The sequence below is a fragment of the Streptopelia decaocto genome (genome assembly GCF_964273445.1).
Source record: "Streptopelia decaocto genome assembly, chromosome: 3".
NCBI lineage: Eukaryota > Metazoa > Chordata > Aves > Columbiformes > Columbidae > Streptopelia > Streptopelia decaocto.
The window spans coordinates 118649722-118669370 of record NC_138656.1 but is presented as its reverse complement, the minus strand read 5'-3'; the positions used below and the strand labels follow the sequence as shown (position 1 = coordinate 118669370).

Sequence of the window (19649 nt, the reverse complement as noted above, 5' to 3'; positions counted from 1 at the left end):
TGGACAATGAGTCTTAGCCGATCAAGAAATGAATGTGGGATCCAGTGGAAAGGTCTGGGAATATTCTGTTGTGGATCTGTATATTTTATTTGGAGGTTGGAGAGCTCGTTTCCGGGTTATACACACTCCCCTTCCAGGTTATACACACAACCCTGATTATACAAAAATGAGAAGCCTATATTATCACAAGCAGTAGAATTTTCTTTATGCTCAGGAAAGTACATTGGAGTGAAAGAGAAGTACATTGGGTTGTTAAGAATATATTATTTAGTTTGGAAATTGAGCTGATTTTAGCCCATGGGAGCCATCTTGTAAGGGAGGGAGTAAAGTCAGGCTTCTACTATTTTATTACATAGAAATAATCCCTGTGAGCACTGGAAATGCCAGAATATTGCGCTTTTCTGTATGCTTTGTATTCCTTAAGACTGAAAGTCTCAGTCTTGATTTGGCTTTTATGCAAATGCTTTGTGTCTTATGTCCTCCTGTATACTTGTACAAGGATATATAAGATAGTTTTAAACTGCAGCTCGTGATAGCTGTAGCTCAGATCTCACAGAATCACAGAATCACAGAATCACAGAATGTCAGGGGTTGGAAGGGCCCTGGAAAGCTCATCCAGTGCAATCCCCCCATGGAGCAGGAACACCCAGATGAGGTTACACAGGAAGGTGTCCAGGCGGGTTGGAATGTCTGCACAGAAGGAGACTCCACAACCCCCCTGGGCAGCCTGGGCCAGGCTCTGCCACCCTCACCCCCAACAAGTTGCTTCTCCTCTTTCAGTGGAACCTCCTGTGTTCCAGTTAGTATCCATTACCCCTTGTCCTGTCACTGGTTGTCACCGAGAAGAGCCTGGATCCATCCTCCTGACACTCCCCCTTTCCATATTGATCGCCATGAATGAGTCACCCCTCAGTGTCCTCTTGTCCAGCTCCAGAGCCCCAGCTCCCTCAGCCTTTCCTCCCACGGGAGATGCTCCACTCCCTTCAGCATCTTGGTGGCTGCGCTGGACCCTCTCCAGCAGTTCCCTGTCCTGCTGGAACTGAGGGGCCACAACTGGACACAAGATTCCAGGTGTGGTCTCCCCAGGGCAGAGCAGAGGGGCAGGAGAACCTCTCTGACCTACTGACCACCCCCTTCTAACCCACCCCAGGTACCATTGGCTTCCTGGCCACAAGGGCCCAGTGCTGGCTCATGGTCACCCTGCTGTCCCCAGGACCCCCAGGTCTCTTTCCCCTACACTGCTCTCCAACAGGTCATTCCCCAACTTACACTGGAACCTGGGGCTGTTCCTGCCCAGATTCAAGACTCTACACTTGCTCTTGTTCTATTTCATTAAATTTTTCCCGCCCAACTCTCCAGCCTGTCCAGGTCTCTGATGGCAGCACAGCTTCCAGTGTCACCACTCCTCCCAGCTTGGTGTCACCAGCAAACTTGCTGACAGTCTCTCTATTCCCTCATCCAAGTCATTGATGAATATATTGAATAATACCGGCCCCAGCACTGACCCTTGAACACTCCACTAGATCCAGGCCTCCAACTGCACTCTGCCCCATTGACCACGACTCTCTGGCTTCTTCCCTTCAGCCAGTTCACAGTCCCCCTCACTACCCGATCGTCCAGAACACACTCGCTCAGTTTAGCAATTAAGTTTGACCTGTTACAGTGGTTTCTAATGGTGGCACTAATTTCACAGCGTTAAAACAGTCCAAGGTGTCACAAACTCTGTCCGGTCTGTCATGAATGTATGTGGCATTGGAATACGTTGGATAAATATTCATTTTAGTGGACATTGCTGGTTGTATTGGGTGTAAATGTCCGGGTCTTGGTAGCGGGAGGGTTGCAGGGCCGGTCTCTGTGAGGAGAGTCCGGTTCCCGCCATTTCCAGCCAGCTCAGCGCTGGCCGAACCTGTCAGCAATGCTGCTGTTCCTATTGGCAATATATATATATTATAAGAAAGGGCAAAACATGGTGCAGCAGTGAGGTGTGAGGAAAAAAGTGTTAGAAAGAGCCCCATGAGCCCAAAGGTAGGAATCAGGGATGGAGTGAAGTTTCTTCCCTAGGAAAAAGGGAGGTTGGGGGGAAAGCATTCTTTTAATTTGTCTTTGTTTCTCACTTTCCAAATACATTATAATTGGCAATAAATTAAATTAATTTTCCACAAGTTGAGTCTGGTGTGCCTGTGATGGTAATTGGTAAGGGATCTCCCTAAATTTTACCTCAAGTTATGAGCTTTCCCCTCTTATTTTCTCCCTCTGTCCTGTTGGTGGGGGGAATCAGACCGCGGCTGGGTGGGCATGAGGCAGCAAACCAAGGTCAAATCACCACACTTGTGCAGAAATTGCACGTAGTTCTTGCTTGATCATATAAAAAAGCTTGTTGTTGAGCATCAACACCTCCTAGCAACAGAGAATTATGATTTCTTGGCAGCGATTGCTACTGAATATTGCTCTGTACTATGTGTGTCACATTAGTATTGTCTGACTTGTCTTAACCACTAAACTGAAATGCATCTCCAGGTTATATCCTGATGAATTCAGCAAGGGCAAGTGCAGGGTCCTGCAGCTGGGGAGGAACAACCCCAGGCACCAGCACAGGTTGGGGCTGAGCTGCTGGAAAGCAGCTCTGCAGAGAAGGACCTGGGAGTTGTGGGGGACAACAGGGTGACCGTGAGTCACCAATGTGCCCTGTGGCCAAGAGGCCAATGGAACCTGGGGTGCATGAGGAAGAGTGTGAGCAGCAGGTCAGGGAGGTTGTTCCTGCCCCTCTGCTCTGCCCTGGGGAGGCCCCATCTGCAGTTGTGGGTCCAGTTCTGGGCTCCCCAGTTGAAGAAGGACAAGGAATTACTGGAGAGAGTCCAGGGAGGGACACAAAGATGCTGAGGGGTCTGGAGCATCTTTGTGATGAGGAGACTGAGAGAGCTGGGGCTGTTGAGCTGGAGAAGAGAAGCTGAGAGGGATGTGATCAATGGGATCAATATGTCAGGGTGGGTGTCAGAGGATGGAGCAGACTCTGTTCAGTGGTGCCCAACGCCAGGGTGAGGGGCAACGGGCACAGACTGAAACACAGGAGGCTCCATGTGAACATGAGCAGAAACTTGTTTGCTGGGAGGTGCCAGAGCCTGGCCCAGGCTGCCCAGAGCGGGTGTGGAGTCTCCTTCTCTGAGACATTCAAACCGCCTGGACCCACCTGTGTGATCTGCTCTGGTGACCCTGCGTGAGCAGCTGGGTTGGACTGGGGGATCTCCAGAGGTCTCTTCAACCCCAACTAGTCCGTGATTCTGCAATTCTGTGACTTGTGGGCGGTATTTTGTAAAAATAGTCTCAGAGAGTTTGAAGTTCCAGTTATTAATGAACTATACAAGTTAGTTTTCTTAAATCAGACTTCAGTTTTTCATAGAACTGTAAGAAAAAAAAACAGTTGGTTTTATGCAAAGTGTATCTTGTATTACATTTTCACTTCTTTTTCCTTCTAGATAAACATCATGTCAATGGAAACAGAATGGCAGAACCTTTCCCAGAGGGAACACAGATGGCTGTATTTGGTAAGACATCAGTTTTAAAATAAAAGCTCTAAGCTCTATATTGTCCCTCCATGCCAAAATTCTGAATTTCAGCCTGAGTCCTTGGAGTTTTAGGAGCTGGGCTGCTATTGCCATTTTCTAATCACTACAATTAGCTAAAATCACTGATGATTTTGGGAGACATCCATGCCCCAAAAGAAGTACACTAAAAGTATTTTTCCGAGGTATACAAACAGCAAATTTATACCTATTTTGTTGCATAATAATTCCAAATTAGTAGCTTTTAGTGGATGATAATTCCTGTAAAATCATTCATTAGTTTAAACAAAACTCTGAAGATGATCTGTGGTTCTCCAGACCTTGCAGGCAACTCAAGCTATGGGGTTGAAGGGTTTATTTACTGTACTTGCAGAGTTGTTACCATTTACATGGCCCAAACCAAACCTGCTGTTTCGTACTTTACTTTGTGAATAGGTGCCAATAGAACCAGAAAAGTGGCCAGCTGTAAATGAGAAGATGCTTGATTTCATTGTATCTAAGCTATTTTCTCTGAAAATGTCATTCTTTAAAGCCTCTTGTCAAACCTGAAATTCTCTGGAGAAATGAACTATTTCTAGAAGAAACAAACATCCAAAAATAGATCACAATCACCAGCTTTTTACCAAGATATGCACCGTACCCAAATCTGGGAATCATCAGAGCTGTAATTTCAGCATATGCTGATGTCAGTCCTAAAGGGCTAACAGGTGTGGTCTCCCCAGGGCAGAGCAGAGGGGCAGGAGAACCTCTCTGACCTACTGACCACCCCCTTCTAACCCACCCCAGGTACCATTGGCTTCCTGGCCACAAGGGCCCAGTGCTGGCTCATGGTCATCCTGCTGTCCCCAGGACCCCCAGGTCCCTTTCCCCTACACTGCTCTCTAATAGGTCATTCCCCAACTTACACTGGAACCTGGGTTCCAGTATATCGGGGGTTCGGTGAGCAAGCATTAGGAATTTTACGCTTGTATGGAGCATTTCTGAGACAGATACTAAATACATTTCACATTCCAGTGAGTAATTAGATGGAATTTATTAACAACCACAGTGAGAACTACCAAGAGAATCTGCGTATCATCGTGTCTTCAGATACGAATGGCACAGGTAGTGTGGTGCCTAACCAGAAAGTAGCCTATGTCAATATGGCGTTTTTTTCATTATTGACCTTAGCGGTGGTGACCTGGTCTAATTTAGAAAAGGCAAAGATGTAACATATATATCTCAAAACACTGAGCAGCGCCTAAAACTTCTTCTGTAGTAACAGTTTCCAAATCTGTCCGGAATTAATTGTTTATTTTCATTTGTTTTCAATTCTGTTTCATTCACATCTGAAGTACTTAGCAATCCTGTGTGGAATGCAAAGTGCTACATTATCCATGGGCACTAATTTATTACTCCAGAAATTATCTTTTCCACTGATTATTGCAAAAAGTATATAGTAAGTGTTAACTTTCCTGTGGAGCTGATGTTTCAGTAGTTACCCTGGGTGAAAAAAAATCGTTTGTGGGTGTCGCCCTTCAGTTGTTTAGTCTGGAGAAGAGGAGGCTTAGAGGTGAGCTCAGCACTCTCTAGAACTACCTGAAGGGCAGTTCTGGCCAGGTGGGGATTGGTCTCTTCTCCCAGGCATCAGCAATAGGACAAGGGGCCATGGGCTTCAACTCTGCCAGGGGAAATTGAGGCTGGAGATTAGAAAGAAATTCTTTACGGTGAGAGTGGTCAGGCATTGGAATGGCTGCCCAGGGAGGTGCTGGACTCAGCGGCCCTGGAGGTTTTTCAACTGAGATTGGCCATGGCACTTAGTGCCATGATCTAGTCAATGGACTGGAGTTGGACCAAGGGCTGGACTTGATCATCTCTGAGGTCTTTTCCAACCCAGTCCATTCTGTGATTCTGTGATTACCTTTAGAGTTTTAAGGTTAAGATGGATGTAGAGATTCTTCCTTGAATTTCTTACAGCAAACAGGGTGGTTTCTGTTACAATCTGATACGGATTCGCTGTTTAATTTATTTAAAGCTCCTCTATTTCCTGTGTGATGGTCAGATTGGTTTCTCAGTGGTTGTGATGGTTGTTTGCGTGAGTGCTGCTATTTGTTATATCACTGTTGATTCTACGTAATTTATAAGATTTCATAGAAAGTAATATCCTACCTGCAGGTTTTCGTTGGAAGAGCGCAAAATCCTATTAACCAGCCTATTTTGAATCATTCCTGAGGAGCTCTGTTATATTCCCATCAAGCCTGGTAACTCTGATCATTTTTAAATTGCCCTGGCTTTGCCACAAGCCTGTGATTGCAAATGTTGGGATAGGTGGTGAAAACTCCTGCTGCTGCCATCTGTGCTGTGAATAAATGAAAAACCTACACGTTCTTAGGTTTACTATTAGACCTGAAATAGAAGAGTATACAAACATGACTCTGATGATAATTGTTGGCATTTGTTGGTGTCAGCATCCCATGCTGGTGTGTGGCATAGGAAAACAGAGCTGTGCTTCACTTTGGCTACCTCCAAGGTGAAATGGGAAGCACTCAAAGAAGACATTAATTATCTGTTAGTAATTATTCTCCTCGTCCTATCCATGTATACTCTGTAAGCGAAGGAGAAGAAACCCAGCCAATAATCTGTGTAAGTCAAACCTCTGATTCCATTTTAGCAAGAAAGGGCTTCTCAAACCTCATCTCCAGAACCATCCGTTAATCCTTGAACTGGGGTTGCACAGGGACAAGACTCGAAGAGCGGTAGTTACTAAGAATTAATCCCTTAAAAATATCTACGAGAGCTAAAAGATGGTAAATAAACATGATTTTGTAGATACAGCTTACTTGCAGCGAATTTTCGTACTGGTTGGATGGTTTTCGGTTCACCACTAAAAATAACAGCGTAAAGGTAATGGTGGGTTGTAAACACTCATCCTTCTTACCCGCTTGCAAAATGCAGTTAGATTGCATTACATCTTCTGCAAAAAAAACCTCCTTGGAGATGCTCTTACTAACGCTGTGTTATTTACTACATGATACGACTTCTTGTTTTGATCAAGGTACAGCGTGAACGAACATGGGTCATTGTTCCCACTGCTTTCCCATTTCGAACAGAACCTGGCAGTTTTCAAAAGACTGTTGAAATGATCTTGAAATTCTCTGGTTGTCTGTTTAGCGTCGTTCAGCTGCAGATACACCTATTGAGATACACCTATTGTTCATTAGAATAAAAAGATGCGTCCTTGTTTCTACAATGATGGAAAAAGTAGATCTCAAGGGTGAGGGTGACTCTTTAATGGAAATGTTTTACTGCCAACAAGCCAGAGATCTCTTAATCCGGTTTCCAGCTGATATTGAAGCTCAAAGAGCACAGGGAGTGTATTCCCATGTTCAACAACCGAAACAGGTGAAACTCTATGTTACATGTTCATCTTTTGCATGGTCAAGTAGAAGTCATTCAGTAAAGGGCTGTCCAAAAAGTTTTCTTATTGTTTTTATGGCTGTAGATATTTTCCGTTGAAAGTATTTTGCCTGATTTTTGCCAAAAACCTAACCAAAAGTTAGTTTTTTTTCAGACTAAGGGGCTGATAATGTTTTGAAAAGAAGAGATTTAGGATCTAAAATCAACTTTTGGACAGAGGCATAAAAACAAAAAGAAAAGCTTCAAAGCTGCAGAACATATGCGACTTCCACCAAATTAATATTTCCATCGGTAGCATTGTAGTTCTTTGCGTATATTAAACACATTTAAATGCACTGCTGTATTATGCTTAGAAATATTTCTGGTCAGCGTTTCTGAATTTTAAATGCATATTTTTCTTATCAACTGCTGCTAAATCAAGACTCCAGTTTATGCCAGAGCACCTATATATGCTCTGTGCTTTAAATGGTACCGTATTTCTCTAAGAGGAAGCACTGTACATATGGTGTGTTTACAGAAAGGCACTTATTTACCTCCAGTATAATCTGGCAATAGTTCAGATTTGTAATTATAACACTTTTAAGATACTGGACTAAATTGTGTTGTATTTGCGTGACATATACTGGCTAGCAATGGGATAATTGGTTTCTCGATGTAAACAAAATATAGACAGGAGTAGGATATTAAGTAACTGATAAGATCTAATTACAGACATTTTGGAGTTGGCAGACAGATCCAAGCTTGTTCACCTTCTGCTCTGCACTTATTAAGCAGCAGCATGTTCCAGTAATTCTATAGAGCCATATTATAATTGTATTTGGAGTTATTGTGTCCTCTGGAGATTCAGATGGACGCGGTGCATTCCCTCAACTCCCACTGCTTCCAAAGGTTATTTAAAAAATAAGATTACATCAAGATTGGCCAATTTGCCCAGAATTTCTCAGCCTTTTCTTGAGGCTGGTTCAGCACCATCGCACGATACTGATATCTGTAGCTCGTGCTGTTGAAAAGCTCCTCATACAACAGGATCTTGGGCTCTTCTCCCAAGCAGCAAGTGACAGGACAAGAGGAAACGGCCTCAAGTTGCGCCAGGGGAGGTTGAGGTTGGATGTGGGGAACAATTTCTTCCCCAAAGGGCTGTGGGGCATTGGAACAGGCTGCCCAGGGCAGTGCTGGAGTCACCATCCCTGGAGGGGTTTAGAAGACTTGGAGATGAGGTTCTCAGGACATGGGGCAGTGCAAGAGTTGGGTTAACAGTTGGACGCAATGATCTTGAGGGGCTTTTCCAACCAAAATGATTCTATGATTAAGACCTGCTCTTGGGTTGTTCAACCCTTTCTAATAAAGGCTTAATCAGGGCAAGTTTTCAACAAAAGCAAAATAATTTCACTTGAAAGTGGGGTGATGTATTTAAGAATGTATCACTCTATATGAAGTTTCTTTTTCTCATTCCAGCTGCTGGTGGCCATGTCAGGTAGGGAAATGTTTTAGGAAGCCTTTTGGTCCAACTTAATTACATTTTTATGATGAGGTCTGTTATTTTCACCACGAAAAAAGAAATCACAGGAAGTGAACTTTGAACCCCAAGAGAAATACTTTTTTGTTTTTTGGTAGATAGTAAGAAAACCCCAATTTTCCCCTGTTGCTCAAATAAAACTTTAAACCGTGCAACATGTCAGAAGATATTGTATCTCTGTCTGAAGAGAACGTAAGACTTCATGATGTTGAAACAGGTGTGTGTGCTCTGACCCAAATAGTAGGAGAAACGTCTCCAGCGATATTACCAGGTGTTACAAGGATCACGTTGTGGAAGAACTGAGAGCCAGAGGGAACATCTTCCAGAAGGGGCTCACATTTCTCATGCTAATTCTCTTTGAACATCTTGGAAAAGTGAAGGAAGTGGCTGGATTTGTAAAGCTGTTTTCTTATTAAGGAAACATATCCCAGTTCCCAGTTCCCTTTTATTTCATCTTCCAGACAGTGACTTGTGGCCGGTGTCTTTTTGGTGCCTCGTCCAGAGAACCGAAACACAACCCGTGCCTCTGCGATCTGATCCTGGTTCATCCTTGTTACCTAAAAACCCTCTTTGTTATAATCTTGCCTAAAGTTGGATGCTCTGCTTTGCTGGTGTCACGGTCCATTCAATGATGGACGCGTGATGGTTCTTTTACCTTGATCTCAGAGCGCAAAATTAAGGTGACCAAAATGCCAAGGGGTTATAATTCAAACAAGCAGTGTTGCTTTATTAATTTGCCCGTAAAGTGGCACGCGATAGAGAGTGAGAAAGAGAAAAGGGAAAAGAAACGGGGAACAGTAAAAGTAAAGATGAGAAATGAGGTTGCGTTTATCATCAGTCCAGTTCCAGAAGCTCCCTCTGGTCTCCGGTCCCGTGGAGTCCAGCCGGTCCTCCGTCGTGGTTCGGGATCCTCTGGTGGGAAGATCTTCAACGGTGTCCATTCTGGTCTCATCTTTTATGCTTCTTCACCCCCCCTTGCTCCCCTTGTTTCAGGCCAGTCTCCGCCTTGATTTCGATACCCAGGCTCATACTGCGCAAGCTCAAAAGATTCACACTTTCTTTTGCCAACGCTTATGTGCCCAGCATTCAGGGGTCTTTCTCTGGTCCATTGAGTGACCTCAGGACCCTTGGCGAGCTTCTGGGCGTGCTCCTTGTCGTTGGCCATTGTTTGGGGGAGCAGGTGAGGGACACGTGTAGCTGAGGCTGCAGGTGAGAACACATCTTCTGGACGGCAGCTGTTGTCCCTGGGTCGAAGAGACCCTCATAACAATCCCTTTCAGGAGGCTGGGGCTGGTTTGGCTGGAGCAGCAGGCGAAGTCCACACAGCAGCCATTGTGAGCAGCAGCCCCTGTATCACAGAAACCAGTGCAGCACAGTGCTGCTCCTCGGGCCTCTCTCCAAGTCACTGTCCATCTGTTCTTTCTGTCAGAGCCTCAGTTCTGTAAGTTCTTGCTGGCGATGGTCAGGCAAATACTGCTCCATCTTCAGACCGACTCTCACAGCTGGTCAAAACTTCGGGGGTTATGTCAGCTCTAAGCTATTGCCAGGGAACGTTCTCCATTTGGGATTTAAATTCTAACAAAGAAGCCTTGAAGTGAAAATTCTCCCATAAGCCTCTTGTAAAATAAGGTGATAAATGCAAAAATAAACATAGTTTTAGGACCTTTTAAAAAGAAAATCTGAGTATTCAGTTTTTCTTGTCCTCCAGCATATCATAGGCGTTATGCATTAAATGCTGGTGATCTGATTTAATGGCATCGTGCATCAGGTTTGTGGTTGGGTGAATGGCCGGTTGCAGAACACTATGCAAGGCAGACCCAGATGAACACAAAATGCTTCAGGCTGCTTGGTCTTTGCCAAGGACATTTCCTGACATTTATAAACACTAATAAGGGACAATAAAATATCCCTAATGCAAAGTGAAAGCTGTCCTTGATCAGCACAACCCTTCAGAACATTCTTTCATGTCAAAGGGTCCACATCTCTTTTTTGCTTCTGAAAACAAAAGTAATGTGGCCTTCAAACACAATGTCTGTCCTTCGCCGTCAGGGACTTGTTAATTTAGCTTTCTTGAGGTAACGAAGAATCCTCCTTTGTGCGGATTTCCACTTAGAGTGTGTGTCGCACATTAGTGAGGATCTGGAGGTTTTATAAAGTAAATCAGACTGCGGCTTTTCCATCGACATTATTCACTGTAAAGCAGCCATTTAATGATGTTTTGGGGACTTTCTCACTGAAATGAGTAGAAGAGACGTAGTTCATTTTCATGGGGTTTGGGATAAGGCTCCGTGATCTGCAATGGCAGGGATTGTCTATAACATGCATTTTATTTTCCATGCAAAAAGCCAGCAAGAGCACCTAGATTACTTTAGCAATGCCAAAGCCTTGCAGAGAGGTAATTTCTGACCCATGATAAATAGGGATATATCAGTACTAGGATGAACATGTGCTTGGCATCATTCTGAGTTGGTTTAAGTTTGAAATAGAAGTAAATTATCCTGTTAATGACTAGAGGCCGCACTCATCAGATTTATGCAGCTTTGCGGGAGATATATGTGTATGCGAGTGTTTATGTGCTGGGATATATTATATACATACAAACATATACCATCAGGATTTATCCTTTGGTTCCTGTTAATAAAGCGCGGAGCACGATGACATAGCAGAAAACATACAGAACGGTGAGGATTTATTCTGCTCAGCCATGAAAAATGTGATGCTAATTGTCAGTAGTTACAAAAACAGAGAAAAAGATATATAAGGAGGTTTTTGCAGGGGCAAAATTGTATTGTTTTGATAATTTTAGACACACTGTGACGTTCACAAAGTATTGTCAGCGCATCTAACACGTCCTAATGGATTTATCTTTACAACGCAGCTGTCACAGACCGACGATATTAGAACTGGGGATGTGAGACCGAGCGAATAGGATCCTATATTAAAAAATATGGATTGCTTTTATTGAGTTATTCAGTTTGGGATAATTTAGAGTGATTTTCCTGATTTTCAAGAGTTTTTCTCACCCGATGAAGTTATTGGTGATGTCAAAAAATGTGTTGCTAGATATCTTGCTTAAAAATCTTCAGCTAACTGTATAATGCTTGCTCAGAAATGCTCCTGAAGCTTGGGGGAGTCAACCGGAATCTTTATATTGATCTCGTCGGTGCTTTCAACTCATCGAGCTGGAATTAATCTCAATAGATATTAGGTACGTAAACTAAAGTGGTCTTCAAGAATTTCTCACATTTGGAGGTCAGTTTATATCGGCTGTCTCAGACAGGAATAAATCACCCTTGTTCTGTCAGACACTATCTAGACAACTAGCTTGGACCAGGGAGAATTGATTTATTTGCATAAATGTGTTGCAAATGTTTAATGCCATTTGAGGTGTCCTCTGGTGTTTGACATGTGCACGGGGGGCTGGCAGGGGTGATACAGATCTCACAGGAGGTCCATATTCTTCTGAACTAGGAGATGGAAGCCAGATCGGATTATCTAGGACATCCTACATGGTGTGAGATGCCTGCGTTGAGGGTTTAATGTACATATAAAGACATCTAAATATAAGTGTAACATGTATGTGAAATTGTCCTTCATCTCCAGCTTCCAAGGACACAGGTCAATATTTTGTCATGTGTGCCCCACTTATGCCACTCGTGTGCAGAATTGCTGCAAAACCTGATGAAGTTCACCAAGGGCAAGTGCAGGGTCCTGCAGCTGGGGAGGAACAACCCCAGGCACCAGCACAGGTTGGGGTTGAGCTGCTGCAAAGCAGCTCTGCAGAGAAGGACCTGGGAGTTGTGGGGGACAACAGGGTGACCGTGAGTCACCAATGTGCCCTGTGGCCAAGAGGCCAATGGGACCTGGGGTGCATGAGGAAGAGTGTGAGCAGCAGGTCAGGGAGGTTGTTCCTCCCCCTCTGCTCTGCCCTGGGGAGGCCCCATCTGCAGTTGTGGGTCCAGTGCTGGGCTCCCCAGGTGAAGAAGGACAAGGAATTACTGGAGGGAGTCCAGCGGAGGGACACAAAGATGCTGAGGGGTCTGGAGCATCTTTGTGATGAGGAGACTGAGAGAGCTGGGGCTGTTGAGCTGGAGAAGAGAAGCTGAGAGGGATGTGATCAATGGGATCAATATGTCAGGATGGGTGTCAGAGGATGGACCAGACTCTGTTCAGTGGTGCCCAACGCCAGGGTGAGGGGCAACGGGCACAGACTGAAACACAGGAGGCTCCGTGTGAACATGAGCAGAAACTTGTTTGCTGGGAGGTGGCAGAGCCTGGCCCAGGCTGCCCAGAGCGGGTGTGGAGTCTCCTGCTCTGAGACATTCAAACCCGCCTGGACCCACCTGTGTGATCTGCTCTGTGACCCTGCGTGAGCAGCTGGGTTGGACTGGGGGATCTCCAGAGGTCTCTTCAACCCCAATCAGCCTGGGGTTCTGTGATAAAGCATCTCAGATGACACCAGACGCTTTTATTTATGCATCAATACTGAACTCTAGATCCCCACTGACCGCCATGGGAGCCTGGATACCTTTAGTCACGTGTGAACACCCATGTGTAGAGATCTGAATGTGGTTGTTCAGTTCTGCACGGTCTATTTCAAATGCCTGGGGCCAACTGGGGAGTATTTCTCACAGAATCCCTTATGTCCCAATATACGCCAGGTACATTATTTACTCTTTTATTTAGGGTAATGCCCACATCATTAGGTTATTTTGATGGCAATCAATGCTGGCTGGTACAGTTCTGGGCTCCCCAGTTTAGGAAGGACAAGGAATTACTGGAGGGAGTCCAGCGGAGGGACACAAAGATGCTGAGGGGTCTGGAGCATCTTTGTGATGAGGAGACTGAGAGAGCTGGGGCTGTTGAGCTGGAGAAGAGAAGCTGAGAGGGATGTGATCAATGGGATCAGTATGTCAGGGTGGGTGTCAGAGGATGGGCCAGACTCTGTTCAGTGGTTCTGCTTCTTCTGGGAGACACACACAACTCTTTGGTCTTTAGAAGAGAGTGACAACACCACCATTTAAGACAGTCAGACAGCACTTTGTTCCAGATTTTTCTTCTAGAATAGCACCTGGCTTTGCTGTCTGTGCCAGACATGCTTTAGAAATGAAGGAAAAAATACACTTGGGCATCTACAAGAAAGAAATAATGTGTTGGGTTTTTCAAATAAGATAAGAACTAATCACAACGAAAATCTGATTTGAGTTGAACTGTAAGTAATTTTGAAATAGCCGTAGTTATTTGTTTGTGAGCCAGGGAAAACAGCATGCAATGTGTCAGGCTTTGAGATAAAGTTTATTGGTGTGTCATTGGCTTAAATCCAACATTATGCTCATAAATAATATAATCCGAGTGTGACACATTTCTGCTTGAACCTTGACTGAAAATTATTGAGAATCTTGTTATGAATTATGTAGGAGCAGTCATGCATTCAAGTCAAAAGGGTGCAACTTGAGGGAGATGCTGAAATGTGTTTGTAATTAGGTACGCTGTCTGAAGACGCGCAGTTGCAGAAAGGGCAAGGTGCTCCTATCAAAGGTGTAACACGGACCTCCCTGCAGGCTCAGGCTCATGGTCACCCAGCTTTTTATTGACTTGTTCTTCCAGGATGGAAAGTCTGATGTGGTTGGGTGTTGGTGTTATCTCTATCACTCTCTTGTATGCTATTAGCACCGTCTTTTCTCTCTTAATTTATACTGGCGCTATATGGCTCAAGCCTTCACAGAAACCTGGGCAATAACACACAGTCCAACTGCACAGCAGGGTGAGGGAACTCAGTGTTATTCAGTGCGATGTGCCTCACAAGCCAAGAGGGGCCAAACGCAGGGGTTTAGAGCCACCAAGATGCTGAAGGGAGTGGAGCATCTCCCGTGGGAGGAAAGGCTGAGAGAGCTGGGGCTCTGGAGCTGGACAAGAGGAGACTGAGGGGGCACTCATTCATGGGGATCAATATGTAGAGGGTGAATGTCAGGAGGATGGAGCCAGGCTCTTCTGGTGACAACCAGTGACAGGACAAAAGACAATGGGTGCAAACTGGAACACACGAGGTTCAACTTAAATATGAGAAGAAACTTGTTGGGGGTGAGGGTGGCAGAGCCTGGCCCAGGCTGCCCAGGGAGGTTGTGGAGTCTCCTTCTCTGCAGACATTCCAAGCCGCCTGGACACCTTCCTGTGTAACCTCATCTGGGTGTTCCTGCTCCATGGGGGGATTGCACTGGATGAGCTTTCCAGGGCCCTTCCAACCCCTGACATTCTGGGATTCTGTTTCAGTATCAAAATTATTCTGCGCAGGCTCACCAAGCATGATGGTGTTTATCCCTGTGGCAGATAAAGAGAATATAGATTGCTTTGTTTTCTGGAGACCAATAAAAAGCAGAACATTCTACTGTTCTACTACATTAAAGATCTGAGCGTGCTTTTTAGCTGTAGAAGGACTTTTGGTAGCTGACATGGTCCCTCTTCAAAGCATCATGCAGTGCACTGCTTGGCTGTAGTTATTTCTAGTCTACTACAGAAATTTATACCCGCGTTCTTCTCTTTTTTTTGTCCGTAGTATCTGCATATACTTTGCTCCCAGGTTGTCTGCTGGAGAGAACCAAGTGGTTCCCTTTGAGATGAGACCTGTATATGGTTCTGGGAATAGTTCAGAGTGAAGTTTCCCTTTCTCTTCACTTTCCTGGTGGATCTTGTGTCCTTACATGTCCTGATGTGCTCTATTGTGTGCAGCCCCCATCCTTGGTCTTATGCTGTAGAAGCATCACTGACAGATTTGAAACAAAACCCTAAATGGAGAAAATGTATGTACACGCATATACACAACACTAACTATGCTTTAGTGCCATGGGTGAAATACACTTTGCATGGTAAGTGGAAGAACAAGGTCGTTGACCATGTTTCCCAGCTCGGAGCTTTAGCTTTTCTGGAATTTCCCAGATTTCGTGCCGCGGTGTGTTCTGAAAACAGGGAACAGGAGTGTTGAGTGAATAATGACGCCAGGCCATGAACCACCTGTGGCACAGGCATATTCAGCCAGCTGGAGCTGGCTGGAGTATGAGAATTTAGCATCTGTGAGGAATTCATGAATGCTCCTGACTTTTCCTATTACTGCACCTTCAGACAAAGACGATTGTGTATAACGGGAGACTTTTAATATGGATTTCTTCGTGCTGGCCGGTATCTTCTGTATCCTTGCTTTTCGCTTTCATCAATGGACTTTTGAACAGGTCACCAAGTTCTCGGTGCATGCGAGATGGCCAAAATGTATATTTTTATAAGGTATATTTATACTTGAACTTTTTAATTCTTCCATTAAAATATTGCCCCTTGTGCATTTTAAAACTAATTGCAGTCCCCTCCAGTTGTTTGTTCCAGACTACAATGTTTTTATGCTTTATAATGCTGTAGACCCAACTCAAGGGTAATGATGTTTGTAGCCTTGTGGCAGTTTTGTTGCTCTAACAGACTTATTGATTCTATACAGATCTTTTCCCAAGAATTCAAGGTACTGTGTGGATCTGAAATGTTTTGGAGCTTATGGAAGTGCTGTGTTGTTTGGCACCGGAGGCTATAAGAGTGTCTCAGATCTCAACCAGTTGCGTTCTCCCTGGCTGCAGTTTATACGCTGTTGTAGGAGGAGCGTAATATATGGATTTTAAGTGATGCCTAGGAGTGCAATTAATTTCCCTACTGATATCTGTTGTTGGAAAGTGTAATAGGAATGGAAAAGAGAAGAAAACAGAAATAATCGTTATGCCAGTGTGTAAACCCGTGGTTTATCCATTTGGTGAATACTGTGTGCCTTTCTGAACCATTTAGGCCAAAAGAGATCTAGCACAACTGGAAAAGGTTTATGGGAGCAAAAAGGGTGATCAGAAGTACGGACCATCTTTTATAGACGGACCAACAGGGTGCATGAGGACTATTGAGTGTGAAAAAGGCAACTTAATGGGCTATGAGAGAGGTCTACAGGATAATGATAAGCACAGGGAATGTGTATGGGAATTGATTTTGCAGAATATATCCCCTTGTAAGAAATAGGAGCCAGTTTCAAAAGAAATCGGAAGAGCTGGAATAAAAGAAAAGACTGTCGGTCTCCTTGCCAAAGGATTTTCTGCGTAAGATAGATTGCTCAGGTGGAAATGTGGCCAGGAGAAATCACTGGAAGAGAGACCCACTGAGAGTTACTCAAAGCACAGCAGCCCCAGGAAATCCTGCAAAAGCCAGAGATTAGGACCATAGTGCTGGCAAATACTCTGTGTATTTGTCCTTTTCTGGTCCTTCCTGAGTGCCGGCTGTTGTCCACTGTGAGATGGATCCCTATTATGCTGTATACTACATGTCATATATCACATATATCACATGCAAGAGTTGGGTTAACAGTTGGACGCAATGATCTTGAGGGGCTTTTCCAACCAAAATGATTCTGTGGTTAAGACCTTCTCTTGGGTGGTTCTAACCTTTCTAATAAAGGCTTAATCAGGTCAAGTTTTCAACAAAAGGAAAAGAATTTCACTTGAAAGTGGGGTGATGTATTTAAGAATGGGTCACTATATGGAGTTTCCTTTACTCATTCCCAAAACAGATACTGGTGGCCATGTCAGGTAGGGAAATGTTTTAGGAAGCCTTTTGGTCCAACTTAATTACATTTTTATGATGAAGTCTGTTCACCAGGAAAAATAAATCAAAGGAAGTGAACTTTGAACCCCAAGAGAAACCAAAATGATTCTATAATTCTACCTCCTCGCACCCTCTTGCTCAATATTCTGTCAACCACAGCCAGGGAGCACCAGGCGTTTAGAACATGTCTAAGACAACCAGGGTTTGGAGGGTCATGGGGTCATGGACTTCACTGCCCAATTCCTTTGCCAAGCCATCAATGCGCTGCAGACACTTGGCCTCAGCATTTATTATATTTACCTTATTTTCAACAGTCATACACCGTGATTTTTAGGAATGAGTGCACGTCAGGTGCTGCATAAATGGTAAATGACTCACCACGTATCTATTTGGCCTCTGTCTGTTCCTCTGGATATAAATTAGTTTCTCTATAACAATCTTCTCTGGTATTTTCTCAAGTAATTGTCTTTTTTTACGGGGGGGTGGGATGGGTAGAAAAGAGTTATTCTCTTTTGCAAGTGAGAACCTACCATAATTTTATTGCCTACTAACAGCTGAGAAAATAACTCTTGGAAATTCTATATTTCCGTTAAGAATGGCTATGTTGCAAAATAGATTAATTTTAATGATCTTCTAGGTACACTTAGAAGGCATTTATTAGTTTGGGCTTTTATTGGAAAAGGGTTAAGGGTGTGTTTCCGTGGAGCTGGGAAGGGACGACTAAAGGGCTGCTTGTTGAATACGCTTGTTATTTGGATGTAATTATTTTTTGCTCCTGAGCAATTATAGATTGTATGTTTAAATAATTGTCGGGGTGCCTACAGCTTTCTTTTGTTGTCTAAAATCTAAGGTTATAAATAAAATCAGTAATGTGAGATTACATTTCCCGAATATGTCTGTGGCAGTTAATTTAACTTCGCAATAGTTATCAAAGGAAAGAAAAGGCAAGATTTCTATTCCTTGCAGCAAACAAACTTTGTAAACAAGTGATTATTTTCTGCAGCGTAGCCTGAAAAGTGATTCTTATTTTGCTGGTAACAAAATGTTGGTGGGGCTTTGCTTGTAGAGTAGATTTTGTTTTGCTTCTTTGTATTTCAAGCTCTCTGAGGTTGCTGAGATTACAGAGATTTTCGCAAGACAAGCGGGAGGCTTTGCTGTTATCGCAGAGATGAATTTATATGGAAAGATACACCTTCAAGAGACTCAAATGGATTACGCAGCCCCGATGACATCTCTGATGTTCTGTGTACACCGAGTTCCGCTGGAGTAGCAGAGCGCTCGAGTGTGTCCAATGACCGAGGACGATCTAAAATGAATCTCCGCCAAGTGGCGGAATGCTTGGAGCAAAGCGAGATCACAGAATGATTTGAAAGCCTCAAATCAATGGCTAAACTAAAGATGTGATGCTTTGCAGTGAAGCAAATCATCAGGTTGATGATAGGACCATGTAGCTCTATCTCAATCTTTTTCACATATTATTGTACCAGAGCTTCTTTTTATCCCTAACAGACTTTTGGAAGGTAATATATTAAGAAACTGTTCCCTTCCTCAAAGGAGATAGAAATGTGGCTAGACTGAATTTATCTGTGCTCAAGCTGGCATAATTTATTCTTTATTGACAGTATCCTTGGACATTCTGCTGTCTTAATTCAGATTTCATTCCATTTTTAGACACTTCAGAGGTGTGCAAAGGGCTTCTGATGCTTTTGCTGATACTTACCACATTTTCATTCATCCAATACTTTACTTTATAAGGAAATTAATAAGAGTAAATAGTTCAACGAGTCCGAATTTTGACCACAAATCCTGCTGTTTTTTCTGTGTCCTTGGGACACTTCAGTCATCATCTTTGTGGCCAAGAAAATTTGGGTCCCTGGAGTATTTCTTGTGACTGCTCTTTGGTCAATTAGACATGAAAGACACGCAATTTTAATCGAAACATTTTGCAGTTGAAGACTGATCATTCTTTCTTTGTGAACAGCACTTCTTTGCTGTGGGTCGGAGCCATTCTTGGTGCAATATTGCTTTGTATGTGGTTCAGTTGCTCATGGAAAATGATGCCCAGTTGTTCCCAGACATGAGTGTTCACTCAGTTGCATTCCCAAACCCCCAAACATGAAAGAAATCATGTGTTTATCCATTTTCAATTCCTCAGTTGTACAATTTATGGAATGGACAGATATGAACGATCCTGTAAATAGAAAACTAAACTTTTGGGGAGGTTACAGGATCACAGAATCACAGAACGGACTGGGTTGGAAAAGACCTCAGAGATGATCAAGTCCAACCCTTGGTCCAACTCCAGCCCATTGACTAGATCATGGCACTAAGTGCCATGGCCAATCTCAGTTGAAAAACCTCCAGGGCCGGTGAGTCCAGCACCTCCCTGGGCAGCCATTCCAATGCCTGACCACTCTCTCTGCACAGAATTGCTTTCTAATCTCCAGCCTCAATTTCCCCTGGCAGAGTTGAAGCCCATGGCCCCTTGTCCTATTGCTGATGCCTGGGAGAAGAGCCCAATCCCCACCTGGCTAGAACTGCCCTTCAGGTAGTTCTAGAGA

General features: G+C 43.9%; 1 protein-coding gene across 1 annotated transcript in view; it reads left to right on the top strand.

The window, feature by feature from the left end:
• MSRA (methionine sulfoxide reductase A) overlaps positions 1–19649 on the top strand; it is a 295463-nt gene that overhangs the window by 96801 nt on the left and 179013 nt on the right. The window contains exon 2 of the mRNA XM_082048911.1: positions 3474–3542. Coding sequence (XP_081905037.1) covers positions 3474–3542 — 69 coding nt within the window. The remainder of the gene's footprint in view (positions 1–3473; positions 3543–19649) is intronic.